The sequence below is a fragment of the Silene latifolia genome, chromosome 10, assembly GCF_048544455.1.
Source record: "Silene latifolia isolate original U9 population chromosome 10, ASM4854445v1, whole genome shotgun sequence".
In the NCBI taxonomy this organism is placed as follows: Eukaryota; Viridiplantae; Streptophyta; class Magnoliopsida; order Caryophyllales; family Caryophyllaceae; genus Silene; species Silene latifolia.
Window position 1 is genome coordinate 13,609,229 of NC_133535.1, and position 24,473 is coordinate 13,633,701.

The following is a 24,473-nucleotide window of genomic DNA, read 5'->3' on the forward strand; positions in this document are numbered from 1 at the left end:
TTGATACTTTTATTGCTTTTATTTGACTAAGTACATGTAGATAGGCGATTCTTACCTTTAAAATAAGCCTTACATTACCTTTTGTTTAGCCCGTTTGAACCCTTGTAGCCAATGTTAAATTATATCCTTTGAGCTACAATCTAAGAATTTGCCTAACTTATCGGGACAGTCGCAGTTTCTTGTTTATCATGACTATTTTACTACTATGGTTGGGATTGAGACTATTATTATCAATGTTGGGTGTACTAGAATTATTTAGCAATTGTGTTGGAAAAAGAAAAATATGAAGCAAAAGAAAAAGAAAAAAAAATCGAAAAAAAGAATTGAAAAGAAGAGAAATCGATTGCTTCATTTGATTTTGTCAAGGATCAAAGGATGGTCGTTAGAGTCTAATGCATATTTGGAGAGTAGTTTGTTAGCTCTCATGTGTTGTAAAGTTGAGATCATTTCTCTAAGTTGAGTTCATTTGTTATTTTAAGATTTGGTTTTGGTTTAGCACTGCGACTACCGTTTTAGCTGCACATATCCATATGTTCTTTGGCATAAACCATTTCTATCCCTTTAACCCATTTGCCACCCTTATTGTCCTTGATACATGTACTTTTGTCTACATATTGTGATTGCATATTAGTTTAGGAAATCTCTATCACATTAGATTGCATGCATGTTTCATAAGTTGAGTGAGTGTTTCTACTTCTTTCTATCTTCACATATAACTCAGCCTTACATACTTATGAGTGTATGGGTGAATCCGCGAGAATCCGACTAATTTGTCTTGCAAGATCGGAAGGTATTTGCCATTTGTCTATAGTATGGTGACTTGAGACTTGAGCTGCGTTTTCTATTTCCCGTGCCTTTGAATTTGTTTTATTGGTACACTTTGGTCATTGCTTTGTTACAGATATAGATAGCTTGGGATTTTTATGTGCATCAACATTAACTCTGAGTTGTTATTTTGTCATTTGTATGATTGCCTTTTTGTATTGTGTGTCGCTTTGCTTGAGGACAAGCAAAGAGATGGTTTGGGGGAGTTTGATGAGTCATAATTATATACATATTTATGCCTCCCCTTAATTGTTTTTGATACGGTTTTTGCGTTAAATTATATTATTTACATGCCTTTTATGTTAGAACGTTGATACTTATGCCTTTTGATGTTTAATGCAGGAATGATACATTTGAGTAGCAAAGAAATGAAATGGGCATCACGGAGTAGGGATGAAGGAATACACGAAGTATGACACGGAAACCCATAAGAATAAAGGAAGAGAAGTAAAGAAGAAAATACGAAGAAAAGAGGTGAAGAGAGTGGTTCCTCGATCAACTAGACCCAGGTTCAATCGAGGAAGTGCTGACTCGATCGAGTAGCCCTAGGCTCGATCGAGGAACCAAGTGTTTCCTACTTTTCCGCAATTTTCCTTAAGTTGGTTATGTATTATTATAAATACCTAAATTCATATCCTAGTTTATTTGCGCTTTATTTTCCGTAGGTGTAGTAGAACTTATCTAAAAACTCTCTTAGAATACTTTAGATTAGTTTACATTAATTTAGCATTGAGATCTATTGCCTTTAATTACGGTATTGTTCTAATCTTTCAATAATTATTATTTCAATTACTTGTTCATCTTTTATGTTCTTAATCATGCTTTCTATTATTATTACTAGTTTGGATGCCCGTGCGTTGCAACGGGGTAATTAATTTAGTAAAAAAAATTGGTTATAAGGTCTTAATATTTACATCTTATGTCTAATCATTTATTTAGATATGATCAAAAGTCTAAACATCTTATTTAAGAGACGCAAAAGATGTTAGGTTGATAACTAAGTTCCAAGGATGCCTCATATTTATAATCATAAGACCACTACATCTTATGTTAATCTTTCAATGTGGGACAATTCTATTATTTTTATATAATCCTACATTATTTTTCAATGTGGACATATAACATACTAATAAGCACACAATTTTATATATGTACAAATTATATGAAATACATACGGTAATGATATCATTTTTACCACGAATCAAATTATGTTATTTTCATAATTTTCTTAACGATATTTTTTTGCCAAATGAAATGTAAATTTTTTATATAAAAATTAGAAACATCACTTGAATATAATATAGGGAATAAATATTATAATAATTAAAAGATTCTCCACTTTATTTTTTACATCAAAAAATATTATTTATGATACTTTCCTAAATTAATTTTTAAGATCACCGCACCTTATGATAATTTTCTGATGTGGGACAATTCAACTATTTATATGTAGTATATTTACAACACCTACATTATTTTTTCAATGTGGGACAAATAACACACGAAAAAGTATACCATCTTTTTGCACCAATTTCGATATCCAACCCGGTTTAATAATGAGAAAATATTGTACTACCTATTTATATTCGTACGTTTTTTTTTTCATTTTTTATTATAATTAAAATCTGTACAAATGATATGATTTAAATTACATTTTTTTTCCTAACATGACTTTTTAGATGTAATTGAGGAAGCAATAAAATGTATAAACAAATGCAAAATATTTTCTTTTCCTGGTGCGATTTTGATTAATGGTTAAAAATTATGATGTGTTTTAGTTACTTAAATGTAATGAGGCATAATAATTACCTATATTTGAAAGTTAAAAGATTTAATTCTACTATTTATCAAAGTAAAAAAGCTCATTATTGATTTGTTTGTGGATTCAAGATCTTTTTATGCAACACTTAATTTTATTATAATTCATAAATTTTCTATTTTAGTGCAGAGATTATCAGTATATGACACATTAATAACCAACTCATGTATATTTAACACCCATTTTATTTTTTAATTATGATTTTGTCTTAAGTAAAGTTATTATACTATCGATTGTCTTAAAATAAACATTATAATATCAGTAATATAGTAATATATAGGGTTTTTAGATAACTTATACCGTCAATTTAGGGCTTTGATTTGGTATCAAATTTGAAAGAAAATGTTATTTTAGGTATAAAATTTTAACGAATGTTATCTTAGATATAAGATTTGAAAAAGTGAGTTATTCGAGGTATAAATTATAAAAAAATCCTAATATATAATCGCTTTTTAAATATCTACGTGATTAATATTTGTATGGTATTGTTGTAACTAAGGTTTGTCGTTAATACAAACTCTTATAAGAACTCTCTAAGATAATTTTAAGCGATTCAAAAGATTTTGGGTTGATACCCCTAAGTTTCAAATATGACTCATATTTATAATCATATGATACCTCACCTTATGATAATCTTCTAAACTTTCGATGTGGGACAATTCTATTATTTATACGTAATATATTTACCACACCAACATATTTTTCAATGTGGGACAAAATAAAATACTTAGAAATACACCATCTTTTTCGCACATAATTCGACATCTAATCCAGGTTAATAATAATGAGCAAATACTATACTCCCTCGATTCAAGACCAAATACAACATTCCTTTTTTTACACTATTATGAACAAATTGAATCTTTACGATTCCTTACAATATGTAAGACAAAATATGGTCATGTGGGATCTTATTTGATTCACCTATAAAGTACAATCAGAATATCAAATTTTTAAATTTTTTATAATGTAAACTTAAAGATATTTACGTTGTAATTTGTGTTTTGGCAAGTGTGTAAATGAAAATGTTGTATTTGGTCCTGAATGGAGGGAATACTATTTATTAATATTCGTACGTTTTTTTTATAGTACTTTCTTGGCAATGAGATGTATAAGTTTTTATATAAATATTATAAACATCACTTTAATATAATACATAATATAGAAAAAATATGTATATATCATAATGTAAAGATAATGATATAAACTCTTAAGAGCTCTCCAAAACAATACTTATAAAGAGACTCAAGTTTTTGGTTGGTATATAGACTCCAATGATGAGTCCTATTTATAATCATAGGATCGCCCACCTTATGTTAATCTTTCGATGTGGGACAATTGTATAATTTATACGTATTATAATCACCACACTAACATTGTTTTTCAATGTGGGACATATAACATATTAAGAAGTACACCATTTTTAATACTCATATGTGCAAATCATATGAAATCTATACTCTAATGAAAGCATTTTTTACCACGACTCTAATTATATTATTTTCATAATTTTTATAACAACATTTTTTTGCCAAATGAAATGTCAAAGTTTTTATATAAAAATTAGAAACTTCTCAGGAATACAAAATAGGAAATATACATATTATAATAATTAAAAGATTCTCCACTTTATTTTTTATGTAGAATATATTGTTTATGAAACTTTCCAAAATTAATTTTTGATGATGTGGACGCTCTAGAATCGCTCGAAAAAACTCTCTTTTATATATATATATATATATATATATATATATATATATATATATATATATATATATAGAGTGAGCATCCCATGAGTCTAGCATCTTAGATGAGTCTAGCATATCAATAAGAACCATTGGATCTTATTGATCCAACCGTCCTAATTATGACACGTGTGTTTATTTAAAAAAAAAAAAAAAAAAAAAAAAAAAAAAAAAAAAAACTAGGCGCGCTGATATATAAAGAACGACACATTCATTATTCATCATAAATTCACTTCCTTTTCTCTCTCTAAAACGCCTGTATCTCCATGTACAAACCGCTTCACGTTCTTTTTCTTTGGCGCTTAATTCACTAAACCATAAATTTTTTCCGAAAATTTTATTACATCAAGCAAAATCGCACTAATCAAGTGAAGATCATTATTATATTTACTCGTAACAATCGTTTGAAGATGACGAAGAGGTATAAAATCGCTCTATTTCATTATATTGTTTTTAAACTTATTTCGCCACTTCATGTTGTTGTCATTGCTATTATTGTTGTTATTGTTGTTGTTTTTAGTGTTGATTATACTATTTTTCTTCAAATAATCATCGACTTAGGGTTCCTATTTTGCTCAAAGCAGAAAATTGATTTTTCCGCGAAAAATTAGGTTATTATTGTTGTTGTTGTTATTCTTGTTGTTGTTAGTCTTGATTATAGTGATTTGAAGCGTTTATTAATTGATCGAAGAAAGAAATTGAGTTTTCAGTAAAAAAATTAGGGTATTACTGTTGTTGTTGTTGTTGTTGTTATTGTTGTTGTTGTTGTTAGTCTCGATTATAGTGATTTGAAGCGTTTATTAATTGATCGAAGAAAGATATTGAGTTTTCATAAAAAAAATTAGGTTATTACGCTTCTTGTTGTTAATGTTGTTGTTGTAATTGATTTAGGCTAACTGTTTTGCTCGAAGAGAGTAAATGATTTTTCGCGTTCTAGTTTTTCGCTTCAAAATTAGGGTTAATGATTTGTAATAAATGAGCAATTAATGTGTATTACCGTTCTGCTTTCGATTGATTTATTTGTTCGTCGTGTTGAGTTATTTGTGATTTGCAGGGAATGTTCATTTTCCTGAAGTTAATAAAATTTCTGAACAAATCTACAGTAACAATATTACTCTTTGTAACACTGTCATAGTAAAAGTGTATCCCCTATCGTTTTAAAGAGTACCAATTGCGTCTGTAACAGTGTTACTGTAGTTTTATCTTAAAACAATTGTTTGACAATACTGTAACACTGTCTCATTCGGTGAGGATACTATCATTCTTATTCCATTCCACATTCTTTCTAAGACTCGTCCACCATCATTCCTCTTCAGTGTAATAGCTGTAATTGTTTTAGTTTTAATGTTATTCTGTTTTGGTTTTTTGATAAACAATCTCGGAAAGCGAGGTAGTAACTGAAAAATCTGACGTCGATAGAAGAAGGCTAAAGTGGAAGCATCGGAAAAGCCAAAGCAAAAAGCGCCGACACGAAGCCTTCCAAACCGTCGACAGAAAACGTCGAAGCATCTCATGCTGATCAGTATGTCCCTATAACTCTTCGTCGTCTTTGAAATGATTTGAATGAAATGTCCCTTTTCCCGAAATTAATAATATTTTTCAACGGATCTACATTAACAATGTTATTGTAACACTATCGAGTAAAAGTGTATCTCCTATCCTTTTCAAGGGTCGCAATTGCTTCAGAATAATAGCATTATTCTCGTAGTTTTTTAACAAAACAAATGTTTGACAATACTGTAACACTGTCTCATTCTATGAGGATACTATCATTCTTGTTCCATTCCACATTCTTTGTCAGACTCGTCCACCATCATTCTGCTTCAGTTTAATAGCTGTATTTTTTTGATAAAACAATGTCAGGAAAGCAGACGTAGTAACTGAGAAATCTGCTGTCAGTAAGAAGGCTAAAGTGGAAGCTTCGGAAAAGACAGCGAGCAAAAAAGCGCTGACACAGAAGCCTTCCAAAATGCCAGCAACAAAAAACGTTGAAACATCTCATGCGGATCAGTATGTCCCTATGACTCTTCGTTGTGTTGAGTTGTTAGTGATTTGCATGAAATGTCCCTTTTCCTGAAGTTTATAATATTTCTCAACATATATACATTAACAATGTTACTGTAACACTGATACAGTAACAGCGTATACTACCCCCTATCCTTTTAAAGAGCAGCATCATTACCTATCAGTGTAGTAGCTGTAATTGATTTACTTTTAATCTTATTCTGATTTTGATTTTTGGAAAAACAATGTCAGGAAAGTGGAGGTGCCCGAGAAATCAGCTGCGACAAAGAAGGCAAAAGTAGCAGCATCAGAGAAGACACCTAGCAAAAAGGTGCCGACACAGAAGCCATCAAAACCAACAAAGACACGAAGGAAGTCGAAGCATCTCATGCATCTGAGTATGTGTCTACAAATCTTTGCTCGACCGCAAGTCACTACTATTAGGGTTTATGATATATTGTCTCATTGTTACAGTAAAACTGAATCAATTGATCTTTAAAAAATTATTCGACCGCCATTATTCGTATTCCATTTGTCATTTCTTCAACGACTTGACTACCATCATTCCTTTTCAATTTAATTGTTGTCTGTTATATTGTTATTGTAAACTTCTGATTTAAATTTTTGAAAATAACAATGTTAGGAAAGAAGAGGTACTTGAGAAATCAGCTCCAACTAAGAAGGCTAAAGTGGCCGCATCAGAGAAGCCACAGAGCAAAAAGGTGCCGACAGAGAACTTGCCAAAGCCGACTAAGAAGATGCAGACCGAAAAGATTTCAAATCCTACAGCCGAAAAGGCGACGAAGGTGCCTACAGAGAGTCTACCCTGGCAACACCGCTCCTTCAAAAAGGTGCCAGTGAAGGAAAGTCGGTGCCTACGAAAAGGTGCTTAAGCCACCAGCAAGAAGAGACAAAAGGAGCAGTCGCGAATGTTCCGATCCAAAGAAAGTAAAAAAGAAACCAATGTGCCGAGGAAGAAGGCAGCAGAAAAGCCGTCACATGATGTTCCAGTGTTGTCGAAGGAGCAATCAGTGCCCATTGAGAAGCAAGCAAGTGCACCTCCTCAAAAGGCAAAGAATCGTGCCAACGTCAAAGGCAAATGACTAAGCAATCAAAATCGGTTGCAAAGGAGACAAAAGAAGAGGTGCCCAAAAAGTTATCAGTAACAAAGGGTCAGACCCCGAAAACAGCAACGGCCAAATCTGCAGAGTTGGTGACAGAAGAGGTGGCAAAGAAGGTGCCCAAACAAAAGATGGCGGAGAAGGTTGTACCGAAAAATAAAGTTTCAGCGGCAAAAGAGCCAACACCAGAAAAGGTAGTAAGCAAGAAAGAGAGCGTGAAGGTGTCTCGTAAAAAATAAACCGACAAACGCAAAGTGCAAAAAAGGTGGCGAAACAAAGAAACCAAAGACGAGTAACAAAAAAGAGACCTAGAGATAAGCCCATGTCATCCAAGATGAAAGTGATAGAGAATATGAGGTTTCGGATGACTCGAGCGTCGCTCAAAATGTCGAAGAGGGCTAAAACAGAGAAGAGACCAGCCAAGACGGTGGTGAAGGCTGAAAAAGAAGAGGTCTTAAAAAAGTATGTGTCTTTCTAGTGGCCAAAACTTCTATGTTTAAAGTTTCGATTTGATTTCATTGTTACAAAGAATAACACCTATCTTGTAACATTTTTATCTTTGTTTAAGTGCTACCGTAATGTATGTCTTTGTAACATTGTCGGTTAGACTTGTTTGTTAATTGATCTTAGAAGGAAATTAATTTTCCATTAAAAAATTAGGTTGTTCTTTGTTCTTGTTGTTATTGTTGTTGTTTGTGTCGATTATACTGATTCGTAATAAATTTAGCCTAACTGTTTTGCTCGAAGTGAGTTATTGATTTTCTGCGTTCTAGTTTTTCAATTCAAAATTAGGGTTAATAATTTGTAATAAATGAGCAATTAATGTGTGTTACCGTTCTCCTTTCTACTGATTTATTTGTTCGTCGTGTTGAGTTGTTTAAAGTTTCAAAGTTACAAGAACACCTTTATCGTATCCTTGTTTTGTTGCTTTCTTACTTTGGTTTGTTGGCATAAAATAGTGTCACACTTGTTTAAGCGGTGGTGCTAATTTACACTTCCTTAATACAGGCCGGATAAATACCCAACTAAGTGCAGGGCCCAGTCGTTGGTCGATGTTATGAGCAAGTTTACCGTAAAGCAAAAGAAAGCCATTAAAGAAATTGGTTTTGGAGGACTATTGAAGATGAATATATCAGTAGTCCCTTCCGGACTAACAGACTTGCTTGTTGAGGCTTTTGATTGCAACGGTTTGAAGGTTCATGTAATCAAACAGAGGAGTTTGTCTTTGTCACACAAAGTATGATGTTCATGACCTATTTTTACCGGTGAAGAAGGGTAATAATGTGGTGCTGACCGCGATCGGTCGCGGATCCCATCTTGAGGACACCGAGTTAAAAAACAAATGGAGAAGGAAGTTCAACATCTCTACAAAGACCTGACGAACATCAAGCTAGATTTGGTGACTAGTTGGTTTAAGAATAACAAGGGTGGCTGCGGTGATGAGTTCAAGCAGATGTTCGTTCTTTATGCGCTCTCCACTTTTTTAGCGCCGACTCCAAATTATTCTCGTTGATTTCGATCGTTGAAGGTCAGTGGACGATGTTGAAAAAATAAAAGGTTTTAATTGGTCAAAGTATGTCTATGAGAAGGTAGTTGAGGGTGTCAAGGGGTTGAAGACAGAACGGTTAAGTGTCTTTGTGGGTGTATTGTGGTGTCTTTGCTTTGTTGGCCTACATTCACCGGTTTGAGTTCCATGGCGTGGTACAACCAACTGACTTACCTCTGATACAGCATTGGACAGATGAAAGTCTTTCAAAAAGAGTCAAAGACGAAGGAAAGATTGGCTGTCTAGGAGCTGATGAGATTTCAGAAACTGTCTATCCTATTTGCCTTAGCAAGGGATCCCCAGCTGAAGGTAATGTGGCACTGTTAGTGTAATATCGTCACTGTAATATAGTCACTGTAATATCGTTACTGTAATGGCACTACTGTAATACTATTACTGTTACCTTTCTATATTGTTAATTATTAATATTAATTACTAATTACTAATATGTTTCTGTAAATAGGATGGGCAGAATCTGATGAAGGTGAGGATGACAAGCCAGTTTTTCTTAAGAGTAGTGAGGGAAGGGAGTGCATCTTGATGGAGAAGCTTCCTGGCATTGAAACAGATGCCGAGTTGAAGGAAAAAGCTGTTGATGTGAGTTGTTTTTATAAATTTAATTGTCTGCAATTGTTACAACTCCCAAATCTGGTATCTAATTCATTTCTTTCTGTCTGGTTTATTGACTTAGGAGACCGACCTGATGTTGCTGATGTATAGAAGGGATTGCAACCTTGTTCACGAGAGATTTGCTCAGCGACTGAAAGTTTTCGAATCAAAGCAGAAACAGAAATCACCACTAAAGCCTGAATACCTTAAATATGTCAAGATGTTGTGCGAAAGGTTGAATCGTTGAAGAGGAGGGCGAATGACTTCCCGGTATATACAAGGTCCAAAGTCAGTAGGAAGTTGGAACCATTTCCAACAGAGAAAAGTCCTAGGACAGTTAAGTCGAATCCCGGTAAAGGAAGTATTGAGCGAGTTTAAGTGAGCAACATCATGAAGAAGATGATGAAGAGGATGAGGAGGTTCATGACGAGGACAGGCAAGATGAGATGGAGGACGGAGTGGAAGGTGATGATGAGGACGGGACTGATGATGGCAACGATGATGACGGGACTGATGATGGAGAGGATGATGATGAGGACGGGGATGACGATGGCGGCGATGTTGAGAGTCGTCTTAAAAACAAGAGGCTTCAAGAGGGTGGCACGGACATAGATAACGATGAAGAAAGTGCTGATGAGGAGGAAGACGATGAAGAGGATGAAAAGGAAAAGGAGGATGAAGAGGAAGAAGACCAAGAGGACAAAGAGGAGGATGTAAAGGATGTTGAAAGCCAATCTGGTGAAGGTAATAGATCGAGTAACAAGTGTTATTCACGTTATTACTTTTAGTTATAGTTTTACAATAACACTATTACTGTAATATTTTATATATATTAATAGTTAGTAATATAATATTCAATTACTTACTTGTGATGCGGATGAAGAGGATGAGGCGAGCAACAGGATGATGCGAGATGAAGACGATGATGCGATGAGGAGGATGAATCGGCAAAGGTCAAGAGGATGACGGAGATGAAGAGGAGGAGGATGATAAAGAAGAAGAAAATGAAGACGACAAAGAGGGGAGTGGCGAGGATGATGAAGATGCATCTGATGAAGGTAATATAGTAACAATACTACAATAATCTAATCACTATGTACCAAAAAAAAACAATAATCTAATCACTTGCACTAACACCGTTACATGATCATTTGTTATAGAGTTTTCATCTTACAAATAATTACTAATAATCAATTACTTTCCTTTTAGATGAAAACGATGATGGTGATGAATATGATGCATCCGGCGGGTGACAAAACAACTAGCGTGCCGGAAGATGAATCTGGTGAAGGTAATAGTGTAATGTCATTATAGCCTTTCATTCTCGGGTGCTTTTTTAACAAACAATTTAGTAATATATTTTCATTCATTATCTGCTACACGATGATGAAGGCAGAGGCCGAAGGTGATGCATCGAGCCACCAAGATAACCCAACTAGTGAGGCAGGTGAAGAGGCATCTCCTGAAGGTAATTGAGGAATCTATTTAAACTCGTTGTATTAGCGATGTAACACTTTGTTAGCACTGCATTCGTAACACTTGTTAGAGTAACAATGTTATTCTGTGACGTAGTTTTAACAGTTTACGCTTTATCTATTGTACCTTTTTTGGTTCAAAGAAAAATTGTTAATATATATTGAATCCAATTACCTGTGACACGATGACGAGGAAGAGGCGGAAGTTGATGAATCGTGCAAGCCTGAAGACAACCCACCAATGAGGCAAAATTTGAAAGAAGGATCTCCCGAAGGTAATAGAGAAATCTATTTGCACTCGTTGTATTAGGCGATGTAACACTCATTAGCATTCTGTTATCGTAACATCGTTATAGTAACGCTTATTCTCGTGTCGTAGTTTTATCAAGTTTACAAAGTGATATATATATATATTCAATTATCTACTACACAGATGACAACGAAGAGGCCGAAGATGATGCATCCGCCAAGTCAAGAGAACCCAACGATCGAGGCAAAATCAAAGAAGGATCTTCAAGGTAATTTTACAAATAACTCGTTAGTATAACTATGAGACATTGTTGATCCGAAAAACATTAGTAATTTATATTCTATTCAATTACTTGTGCCACGATAACAAGGAAGAGGCCGATGATGATGCATCGGGCCAGGTTGTTGACCAACCAACCGGAGGGAAATGGAAAGGAAGATGACGATAAAGATGAAGAGGATGATGGGAATGAAAAACCAGATGAAGAGAACGATGATGATAAAGATGAAGACAATGCTGGCGATAAAAACGAAGATAACAAAGAAGGAGGATGAAGCAACTGGTAATGAAGACGCCGATGGGAATGATGAAAAAGGCGAGGAAGGAGAAAAACCCGGTGAGGCCGATGATGAGACAATTTGGCGACGAAGAACCAATAACTACTCGGTCGGTCGGTAGCGAGAAGATGACGACGATGATGAAGTTGATATTGTCGATGATTGCGATGATGAGATCCTGTATGACAATTACGACGAAGATACTGGCGACCACTATTTGTTACATGTCGAAACAACTGAAGAGTGGATGCGTGTGATGGATCCTCGCTACGGCTGCACAATCGAATGTGGCCTACCAGCTCCGGATCTAACACTTGTGTCCAAGAGTATGATAAAACACAAGGAGATAATGGCGCCTATTCTTGAAGTTAGGAAAGAAACAATTGACTATTGTTTTATCGACGATGACGAGAACCTCTCAGATACGTGAGTACTTTATTTACTCTTGCACTGTGATAAACAAAACGTTTTACTTTGCAAGTGAATACTGTTTCAACTGAATAGTTGTTCTTTGTTAAACTGTTACTCTATTAAAAGGTGTTCTGACTATTACATCTCATTGTCCAACAGGGAAAGGCTTGTCTCGTATGGGAAGTATCACTTCATTCCAAGGGAAGATTTAACTTCATTGGCTCCTGGTGAGCTTATTTATATAATGGTGACTGAATGTTGGTCAATGTTGCTGAATGACCTCATCTCCAGAAAGGTAGCAAGTGATACACCATTGAGGATCTTCATGGGCTTGGGTCAATCTGTATGTTACTGTAATAAATAAATTTTTATTCTTATTGATTTTGTGTTTCTATAATGTTTATTGACTTTGTATTTATATTTATTTTTGTAGGACGCATTAGCAACGATGGCTCTTGGAAAACCCATTCAAAACAGACATTTAGAAAGTGAAGTTTTGTCATCCTTCACACAAAGGGATCAAATACAACAAGAGTCCACTTTGAATTTCGACCGTGATATGGTAAACCACATTATCATTAATATTTTTTTTTTTATTCTTATATAAGTAGAGTGTATAGAAATTCTGTTTAGCAATGATATATATCTGCTTAATTGCAGATATTCATTCCACTCATTCTGGAGGACCACTTTTTCTGTGCTTGCATAAATTTCATGTCGAAAACCGTTGACTACCTAGACAACAAACCCTTATATGCCAGATCCCGAAAAGCAAAAATGGCAAGAAATGCGGTAAGTTTCTCTACTTACAGTGACAATGTTATACCTTTAAATTTCCATTAATAAATTTGGCAATCATAGTTACAGTAACATAGATACAGTAACAGTATTACTTTTTGTGCAGGCAAATATCATGGGGAAAATGTTGTTAGAAATGCAAATTGCAAAAGGCTCCAAAGTGGAAAGTTTCCCACTTAAGAATGTGAAATTTAAATGGCAGAGCACTGCAAAAAACGTGGATTGTGGGGTTTTCATGATGATGCACATGGCTTTCTACACGGGGAAGGTTTTTGACTCTGAGCTGGGAGATGAACGGAAAAGAATGTTGTACCGTGCTGAAATATGTGCAATACTTGTTCTTAGCGACTTGAATCAAGTACGAAAAGAGGTGCAAGGGAGGATATCAAAATTCAGGAATGAAAGGGAACAGCTGAAGGAAAAGCTGCTGCAAAAAAGAAGGCTGGAAGAGAAGAAGGAAAAAAAGGAAGAGGAGAAAAAGGAAGAGGAAAAAAAGGAAGAGGAAAAAACAAAGAAGCCACAGGAAAAACAAAAAGGGGAAGAGCCCAAACAGCAGAGGGTGAAGTCGGTTGCTTACAAGCATTCTCCTAGAACAATTGGTGAAGATGAGGAAATAATATTTAAATTTCATAAAGATGATGTTATGGGATGCTCTCTAGGTGACGGTGAAATTAACGGTGATATATTCCTAGTCTCTGAATTTATGAGAGCAAATCAGAAACTGCTGTCCAGCACAACTAATCTGAGAAGGCACGTTCTTGATTATGCGTTTATGGATGATATCGACTTCCACAAAAGGTAAAATACTTGTTGTTACTGTGAAAGTGTTACTGTTACACTGTTTCCGTAAAACTGGTTTTTAAACACTGTTTATGTTACACTGTTTCTACGAAAACTCTTGAGTAATCTGACTCTTATGGTTCTGTAACAGTGAGATCCTGGCTGCGTTTGGAGACAACAGGAGGTTGACAAGAGCTGATATACTCTCACTACGTCCTAGGAGTCACACAAATTGGATGGTGTTTGAATGCTGGTCTCTACTCTTGAATTATGTCGAGAACAGCAAAAGAGGCACAAGGGCAGCAAGGCCAACCATACTTTACTTAGGACTAGGTCACATGGTAAGTTGCATCGGTGTTAAATGTCTGCTTCTGTTCAAGAACATATGATTCTTTTACAAGGGAAATCTAACCCTTACATTTTTTTTTTTTTTTTTTTTAAAACTACAGCATGCTCTACTGGCTGTGATGCAGGAGGATAGTGAACAGTCTGATATAAAGAACGAGTTGTTTGAAATTTGGGATAATTTCATCAACGCGAGCAAGGCAAATTACAGACTTGATGCCGAACTTATTTTTATACCTTGTTTGGCTGGCTATCACTACTTCTGTGTGTGTATTAATTTCCTCAACAAAGAGATTAGTGTGATCGACAGTCAATCGTATGCTAAGTGGGAGTCTTCATTCACTTACAACATCGCAATGGCAGCAGTAAGTCCCCTGAGTTGTCGAATTGTATGTTTACGATTTGATTTCGATTTCGATTTCAATTTCGGTGTTACGAATCATTATCTTTGTAACGTTATTATGTTGTTTCAGATGTTACTTTACACCTATCTTTGTAACATTGTTGATTACTCGATTTCTTAATTGATAGTAAAAGGAAATTAATGTTCTGCTTTACGGCAGGCCGTTGCATGAGTGACTACCTGGACACAAAGGGCGACGTGAGGGTAATCGAAATGCTCCACTATCCTGTGGTAAATGTGAAGTTTAAATGGCGTAAACGGGCTTCCGTATTTGAAGAGTCACCAGTATCACTATGACAAATAGTCTCAAATTTTTTGGGATGTGCAAACAAGTCTTCTTTGCTCAACAACACATTTTATCGGCGGGCATGTGCTTCCCAAATTGCTGCATGTTTGCTCATGGCTGACATCAACAAAATACGGGCTGAATTGTTGGACGCCGTTGAAAATCTTCAAAAATCAAAGAAAACAATCGGCCGGATATAGTCTGCAAGGAGGGAAGCGGCTAGAATGCTCAAAGGGAAGGCAACGGAAGATGAATTGGCAGACAAAGAACCACCGATTGAGAATGAACCGAAGCCACTCAACACCGAAATGCCTGTACTTCGTTTTAAAGTGAAAATCAAGTGATGTACTCTAAAACAATGTTACTTTGACAACGTAATAGTGGGTGTCATAGACAGTGGAACATATTTTCGAATATTTTGAAATATATTACAAATAAGTTTGTTACCTTGAAAGAACTTATTATATGCGAGAATTCATTAACTATGTTATCAGAATAAAGGTGATTTCAAGAGTGAAAAGAGAAAACATAATTTGACGTTTTGAATTCTTCACTCTTGCAAATTATAAATCGCACTTCATAGGGAATACGAAACATGGGTTGGATAAGTTTCATGTCCGATTTTGTTCTGTTGGAATTCAAATATTAACTGTTTGTTTAAAGCAGTTAATTTTGAAAACAGTTTTTAAAATGTTGTGTTTTTTTTTTTAAAACAAAAAAAGTCGAGACAAAATGAAAATATTGTTCTTGTAACAACGTGATAGTAATAAATGAAAATTATAATAAAAAGATTTTGACGCTTTGAATTCTCCACTCTGCAAAGATTTATAATCGGACTTAATTATGGGGAACATGCACGTGGTTAACATCAATCATCATTTAAAAACAGTTTTCAAAGCGATTAATAAAAGTGGTTTTTAAAGCGATTAATTGTTTTTTTGAAAAATAATCGTTTTGTTTTTCACAATTATCTATAAATAATATCATTGTAAAAAAGCACAATTATGTTATCAATATAACACGGTTTTGACGCTTTGAATTCTACAATCTGCAGCATTATCTTTCTAAAAGTTTTGCACTTTGTTCAAAGTGACGTGTTTCAAGGCGCTTATTTTTTTTTTTTTTTTTTAAAACTGTTCTGTTTTTTGCAATTATCTATAAATAATCTCATTTTCATTCAACATTTACACTTCATTTTCTAAACATTTTTCATAAGCCAAGAGAAATTCAAAGGTTTTTCATGTCTAATTTTTTTAAATCATTGTAATATTAAAAACCTTGCTCTAATTGAGGGAAAACAGTTTATGTTTGTTTATAAATAGATTTTGTTTTCTCTAATTTAGGGAAAACAGTTTATATTTCTGGTTTAATAGGGGTTTTTTTTTTTTTTTTTTTATTGTTGCGTTGCAAGAAGAGAAAAATGGAACGAATTCAAAGGAAACTAGAAGACACCAAGTTTGAACTGGAAGAAATGACAAGGCATAGAGATTCATTACTTGAGCAGGCTATATCATCTGATACTAAGGTAATAGAAATGGTGGAACGAGTACAAGTGCTTGAAAATGACTTGAACAATGTCAAGCTCATATCAAGTTTCGATGGCGGAAAACAAGTGTATTGGGAAACAAATAGAAGAAAATAAGTCAAGAAGTACACCAAACCGATTTAGACCGTCAATTTCTCCTTGGTGTTACAGCTCTTAGGGAGTCATATGCTAAACTCAACCCTTCGATTAACTAGAAGTGGCCTCTTGTTGTCAAAGCTATTGAAGAGATGGAAGGTTACAGGAATAATCTAAAAATGGAGTTGCTAGAGGGCGAAAGTAGCGTTCATTATCCTCCGTGAATAAACGACTAAGAAGGGAGTAAAAGATTTAATATTTACGTTATCAATTACGATTTATGCTTCGTGACAGACTTATATTTAAGTTAACTATCATTCTTCGTTTCTAAGTATTTCGTTTGTAATCAGTGTTTGTGACACTTGTTTTTAATGAATGACATCTTAATTCGGTTAATTGTCCAATTTACTATTAGAATTGTGGTATATTAAATTGAACAACGATTATGTAACTATGGTTAAAATTGTCAAAAAACGCTCCTAAAAACGGGACGGAAAAGGGTTTAGGGTTGGATTAGGCGGAATAATCCAACCCTAAACCCGCTTTCCTTAAACAAAAGTTGTTCGTAGTACAACAAGTGTTACAATAAAAACCAAATCTAAACCCTAGGGAAGGACTGGTGTGATACCTGTCGTGGACGGGATTTAAATTTGGGGAAAAACGCTCCTAAAACGGGACGGAAAAGGGTTTAGGGTTGGATTAGGCGGAGCCGCCTAATCCAACCCTAAACCCTTTTCCTTAAAATATCGTGGTGCGAAAAAACCAAAACTAAACCCTAGGGAAGGACGGGTGATACCCTGTCGTGGACGGGATTTAAATTTGGGGAAAAACGCTCCTAAAACGGGACGGAAAAGGGTTTAGTGTTGGATTAGGCGGCACCGCTTCGCGGAGCCGCCTAATCCAACCCTAAACCCTTTTCCTTAAAATATGGTGGTGCGAAAAAACCAAAACTAAACCCTAAGGAAGGACGGGTGATACCCTGTCGTGGACGGGATTTAAATTTGGGGAAAAACGCTCCTAAAAACGGGACGGAAAAGGGTTTAGGGTTGGATTAGGCGGCACGCCGCGAGAGCCGCCTAATCCAACCCTAAACCCTTTTCCTTAAACAAAGATTGTTACAGTAAAACCAAACCTAAACCCTAGGGAAGGACGGGTGATACCCTGTCGTGGACGGGATTTAAATTTGGGGAAAAACGCTCCTAAAACGGGACGGAAAAGGGTTTAGGGTTGGATTAGGCGGCACCGGAGCCGCCTAATCCAACCCTAAACCCTTTTCCTTAAACAAAGATTGTTACAGTAAAACCAAAACTAAACCCTAGGGAAGGACGGGTGATACCCTGTCGTGGACGGGATTTAAATTTGGGGAAAAACGCTCCTAAAACGGGACGGAAAAGGGTTTAGGGTTGGATTAGGCGGAGCCGCCTAATCCAACCCTAAACCCTTTTCCTTAAACAAAGATTGTTACAGTAAAACCAAAACTAAACCCTAGGGAAGGACGGGTGATACCCTGTCGTGGACGGGATTTAAATTTGGGGAAAAACGCTCCTAAAACGGGGAGGAAAAGGGTTTAGGGTTGGATTAGGCGGAACCGCTTCGCGGAGCCGCCTAATCCAACCCTAAACCCTTTTCCTTAAACAAAGATTGTTACAGAAAAACCAAAACTAAACCCTAGGGAAGGACGGGTGATACCCTGTCGTGGACGGGATTTAAATTTGGGGAAAAACGCTCCTAAAAGGGGACGGAAAAGGGTTTAGGGTTGGATTAGGCGGAACCGCAACGCGAGCCGCCTAATCCAACCCTAAACCCTTTTCCTTAAAATATTGTGGTGCGAAAAAACCAAAACTAAACCCTAGGGAAGGACGGGTGATACCTGTCGTGGACGGGATTTAAATTTGGGGAAAAACGCTCCTAAAACGGGACGGAAAAGGGTTTAGGGTTGGATTAGGCGGAGCCGCCTAATCCAACCCTAAACCCTTTCCTTAAACAAAGGTTGTTCGTAGTACAACAAGAAACTGATAAAAAACCAAAACTAAACCCTAGGGAAGGACGGGTGATACCCTGTCGTGGACGGGATTTAAATTTGGGGAAAAACGCTCCTAAAGCGGGACGGAAAAGGGTTTAGGGTTGGATTAGGCGGCACCGGAGCCGCCTAATCCAACCCTAAACCCTTTTCCTTAAACAAAGGTTGTTACAAAAAAACCAAAACTAAACCCTAGGGAAGGACGGGTGATACCCTGTCGTGGACGGGATTTAAATTTGGGGAAAAACGCTCCTAAAGCGGGACGGAAAAGGGTTTAGGGTTGGATTAGGCGGCAGCCGCGGAGCCGCCTAATCCAACCCTAAACCCTTTTCCTTAAACAAAGGTTGTTCGTAGTACAACAAAGTGTTACAATAAAAAACCAAAACTAAACCCTAGGGTAGGACGGGTGATACCCTGTCGTGGGCGGGATTTAAATTTGGGGAAAGACGCTCCTAAAACGGGACGGAAAAGGGTTTAGGGTTGGATTAGGCGGCACCGCTTAGCGGAGCCGCCTAATCCAACCCTAAACCCTTTTCCTTAAACAAAACAAATCGTATAACAAATTGTATAATATTTATTATCTTGTAAAACTTAGGAAATATGCTCCTAAAACGGGACGGAAAATGGTCCTAAAACAATATGTATTGGTGTATAAAAAATTGTAAGTCTTTGTATAAAATGTTAACTATGATGTAGGACAATGGAATGACTTTTTATTTGTGACATGTTATTGCCACAAAGAAGACACAATTCTACTTTTTATTTTTACTGTGACATATTATTGTCACAACAACACAAAATCCTACTAATTATTGCTAAGGTCACAATGTTATCGTAACATCATAACAAAGATCAAACTTTTTTCTTTTTAGTCGCTTTCTCGTGCTACATCACTATGCGAAGAGGGCATGTTCTCCCGTCGTGGGTAACTCTTTCTTTGCAGTATGCACATAGCCTCTTTGGCTTGGCTGCTTTTTCAATGGCCTGTTGTTTAGCCGACTTCAATCTTTTTCCACCGCCCTTGTTGCGTGCTTGTTCGGAGGGTGGATAGTGACTTGACGACGAGCTGCAGCCAACAAAGATCTCCATCTCTTGGTCTTTTGTAAGCGGTTCAATACATAACTTCTGCCGGAACTCAACTAGGAGGGATGCTAACTCTTCCGTGTGTTCAACAGTGCGCTTTGAGAACACCAACAATCTGACGGAACTCGACCATACGTTGCACAAATGATCAATTATCGACGTAGCCATATATGAATCCTCAATGACATTCCCATTCGAATCAAGCACGGAAGTAAAACAAAGAGGTTCTTGTTTATCATGGTGACAATGTTACTTTAAGAAATTACGGTTACAATGTTATCAGAAAAGCAATTATCGTAACAAGTCAAAATCACATCCTTTGTAATAATGTTTTCGAATCAAACCTGTTCGCTGCGTGTGTGTTATTTAGCCAACGATCTACAATGTACTTGCTTGGTATTCGTCCAATTCCTTTGCCCTTGTACACCCACAAAATATGCCTGCAGAGTAATCCAATTCTTTCGAACAGTTTACACTCGCATACTTTCGCATCTCGGCTTCTAAGGTCCAACCTCACCTTGAAAATTCTCATCTGTCTCAAAGATCGATTACATGAATTATGCGCAAATGCTCCTCCTTCTCAAAGTCATCAACACCACATGAATCGCCGCCATTACTTCTTCTTGGAACACCTTGAACACAAATGATGTGTGTATATAATAGCGCCATGCTTTTCTATAGGTAATTCTGTCTTAAGCTCGGGGAATGAGTGGTCGTTTTTATAATCATCGCACCTTCGTGTATAGCGCTCTTTGGTCCATAGCATTTGGAACCTGGTTTTAATGCAACAAGGATTCGCAACAAATTAATTATGTAACAATGAAACAATGGTAATCGTAACATACACTTCCCGGTCGTAAGGAATGAAAAAGAGTTGTTTACCTCATCCAAAATTCGACCGGTACCAAAGTGATTTTCATAGCGCTTGAAAAACGAATTTGTACTTTCATTCGTGTTGTTCTTAATATGCAGCCCAAGGCAAGGTCACGATGGTAGGCGGGAATCCAATGGTGTCCGTAAATCGAACATTGTAGTCAACCAATCATTATCTTCCAGCTCGAAATCTGAAATGACCTTCCGCCACTTCTCTTCGAACTCCGACGGCTCCATATCGTGTCCCAAACAACGGCGTTGAAGCGAGCAAGGAAGTCCGTGTCTCTGCAGAGTGTTGAACCAACTTTGTCCGTGATCTTTTGTGTAATATGCCACATACAATAACGATGCCTAGCTGTCTTGAAAATAGAAGGGAAAGCCTGTTGTATGCCAGTCATAATGAAACAAAGCAAGTCGAACGTGATATTGACCACTGATAGGGAAAGAGCAAGTGAGTAAATTATATGTTAGTAATTTAGTTACTGATAACATTGTTATTGAATAACCTTGTAAAAGAGGAAGAGATGGAACAGTGTTAGTTGGAGTCGAATGTTGTGGTACAATAAATTTAAGTAAGTCTCACATTACGAAACATTGTCACACTATTACCTTCTTTATTCCAGGGCATTGATCCGTGATCATGAATCGCGCTCTTTGTCCCATGGCGGTCAAGAAATGCTTTGAAAGGTCCATTGGAAGGAGATGTCATCCTCGTGTAACAGAGACAACCGCAAACAACACCGACTTTCTGTGGTGATTAACACCTGTGAATGGTGTAAAAACCATATCATACTTGTTGGTTCCGTAAGTAGGGTCGAAGCTCACAAAGATCCCCAAAGAATGAGTAGTTTCTAATACATGTAGCATCAGCCCAAAAAAACTTTGTTAGACGGTTTTGCGGATCAACATCATAGGCGAAGTAGAACTGGGGTTGGGTCGCTTTGAGTTTCTCGAGTCGATCGATGAAAAGGTCAGCATCTCTTAACCCAATGTAGCACTTGATATCTCTTTGAAAGTTCTTAAAATCTATCAATGTAGCACCGATATTTTCATACCCATTGACAAGTTCCTTAACTTTGTCTAAAGGTCGATCCAGCGCCAATATTCAACTTGGAGTTGTCCAAGATAAGCGTCTTCTGGAACATATCAAGGGATCGTGAAATCTTATCGAGATCTCTCATTACAGAGAGGTGAGACGATGATTGTGGACTTCAGAAAACTCGTCAATAATAGCTGGGCCATCAAGGCCATGTAGAAGGGCAAATCTGACGTACGCTCGGCATCCAATTCTTGTGATTTTAACTCGCCGTGTAACTGTACTAGCTGTGGACGAACCATCACCCATATTCTCATCATCCTTGGTTCGGGACGCTTTTGGTTTATATTCCCTGAACCCTTGACGGTTGCAGACTACGAATTTTTGGTGTGCAACACCACCTCGTAGTGTTTTCGTCATCGTGCTTCCGAGGGGTAAATCCGCATGCCCGAGCATAAACCTCGTAGAACTTGATTCCAGCCTCAAGGGAGGCGAAAACTGCACCAATGGTAGGTCTAAACTTGTGCTCAACCACACGCATCCAGCGCTCACCTCCATTAGGCGTGTGAGACAGAACAAGCTGATTATTTGGTTGAGGATTGGGTTGCTCTTGGACAATTGGCGTAGAATGGGGTTGAGTGACAAAGATTGAGTCTGAATACAAAAAGGAAAATACGAGTATTAGTGACCTGAAATACAACGGTGGTATTACAAAGAGTAACATTGTTACAGTAATACTAGTACTATGACAATGTAGTGACATAAGGATGGACGGGAGAACATGAAATATGCGAAGAGGCTGGACTACAATTTAGAACAAGAAACTAAAGTACATTGAATTAACAAAGAGAACAAGAGGACATCCGTATGGTACAAAGATATGTTATATGTGCAATGGAAATGAATATATGTGATTGTGTTACAAAACATTGATATTGTAACAAGTGAGCCTGTAAGCATTGACAAAGCAGAACAGAATATACAGACAGAGGGAACAGAATATAAAAGACAGAAAAGAGGTCAAATATAATGAAATTTGACCGAAATTGAACGAGAAAATCAACAAATACAAGGATATTTGACCTAATTTTTAAGACAAAAGCAACTACGAGTATAATCAAAGGAAAGGAGACCGTAAATTGAAGTAGAAGTGAACGGATTTCATTAAAATTGAAGCAAACAGAAAATCGATTAACCTTAAAAACCGAAAGCAAAGAAATAAAGACAAATATAATCAAAATTGACGGAATGTGACGATAAAGCAAATCGCGATTGTAAGCGAAGAGAGAGAAACGCAAATATGAACATTCGAGAGGAAAAACAACAAATACAAGGAGATTGCACCTAATATTTAAGAGAAAAGCAAATACGAGAATAATCAAAGGAAAGGAGACCGTCAAATTGAAGTAGAAGTGAACGGATGTCATTAAAATTGAAGCAAACATAAAATCGATTAACCTAAAAACTGAAAACAGACGAATTTGATTGATCAGCGACATAGAATCCAGATGAAATCGCGAAAAGGAAAACTGAAAACGAAAGGATTACGGAAATTACCTGTTTGCATGTTAATGTCGGTAGAATCTGCATCCATTGTAGCAACGAGAACCTGGAAAAGCATTTAATTTGATTGATTTGTGAATGAATTGATGAAAGCGAGTAAAGAAAAGGAACCTAGGGTTTGTTTGCTTGATTCATAGATTATTTTGACTTACGAGAGAGAGAGAGAGAAAAGCGAGGAAAGAGACGGATGAGAGAGAAAGTGAAACTGAATTATGAGGGGGAGGTTTGAATTCTTAGCTTTTATAGGTTTGTTATAATTTCTGAGATTTAATCTCAGCCATTGATTAGGAGTAGATCTAATGGATGAGATTAAAATGCTAGACTCATCTAAGATACCTAGACTCACTTGATGCAATTTCTATATATATATATATATATATATATATATATATATATATATATATATATATATAGATTGCTGTTATTATAATTAGTATGAGTAGCTAAATCTTCTATTATTATTATTGTTGTTATTATAATTAGTATGAGTAGCTATATCTCTCTCAACACTAACTCCATACACTACCAACTACCGTCCACAAATGCTGCTAGCTCCGTAATATCATCCACTAGCAAATCCAATATCAAGACACTCATAGACATCAAACGGAATGTTACATTCTACCACCCTTAAAAGAAACTTCGTCCTCGAAGTTTACTCACACTCATAACATCATCTTCCAACTGTCAAAACTATCGAACTCATAATCATCATCATTCAACTGTCAAAACTATTGAACTTATAATCATCATCATTCAACTGTCAACACTATTAAAATATTCTCGCACTCCTAGACATCACATTACTACAAGCACGGTCATGACCTTTAACAAAATCAACCACAGCGGAAAACCATCCTTTATTCTCCATTAAGACACAAACTTCCAAATATACTACAACCATCAAACTCTCTTTGCCGCATCCTACTCCTCTTAAGATAAATGTTACGTCCTCGTAACTCACTAATACTAAATCCTAGCTATATCTTCATTCTAATTATCCCCATCACCACCGCATGTCAAAGATAACCACCTATAATCTAAACACTCGCCATGCATATATCTAAGACTCTCTTACTTAAACAATTCTCATACTTCAATTCACTCGTCACACCACCTAACCTATACCTCAAAATCTTTAGTTTAACCCAAAACTTCAATTGTTCCCTCTTACTGCCAAAACGACATAATCCTCTATACCTGCACCTATCTCCATACTCATAACTCACGATCCACAATTATTACATACACTCACACTAGATCCTCAAGTTCTTTTCTTTTATTACCGCAAAACTAACACATA

General features: G+C 36.3%; 1 protein-coding gene and 1 long non-coding RNA gene across 2 annotated transcripts; both read left to right on the plus strand.

Annotated features, from left to right (window-relative positions):
- Positions 1 to 5,883: 5,883 nt before the first annotated feature.
- On the plus strand, positions 5,884 to 6,733 carry LOC141607499 (uncharacterized). Its single transcript, XR_012526918.1, has 3 exons — positions 5,884 to 5,911; positions 6,253 to 6,399; positions 6,646 to 6,733. It is a non-coding gene; the product is annotated as an uncharacterized LOC141607499 (long non-coding RNA).
- A 5,954-nt stretch (positions 6,734 to 12,687) lies between these two features.
- LOC141607130 (uncharacterized) lies at positions 12,688 to 14,809 on the plus strand. Its single transcript, XM_074426491.1, has 7 exons — positions 12,688 to 12,705; positions 12,796 to 12,924; positions 13,023 to 13,154; positions 13,267 to 13,958; positions 14,092 to 14,281; positions 14,414 to 14,650; positions 14,759 to 14,809. The coding sequence occupies exons 1-7, from the start codon at positions 12,688 to 12,690 to the stop codon at positions 14,807 to 14,809; spliced, it is 1,449 nt and encodes a 482-aa protein (XP_074282592.1).
- The last annotated feature ends 9,664 nt before the right edge of the window (positions 14,810 to 24,473 follow it).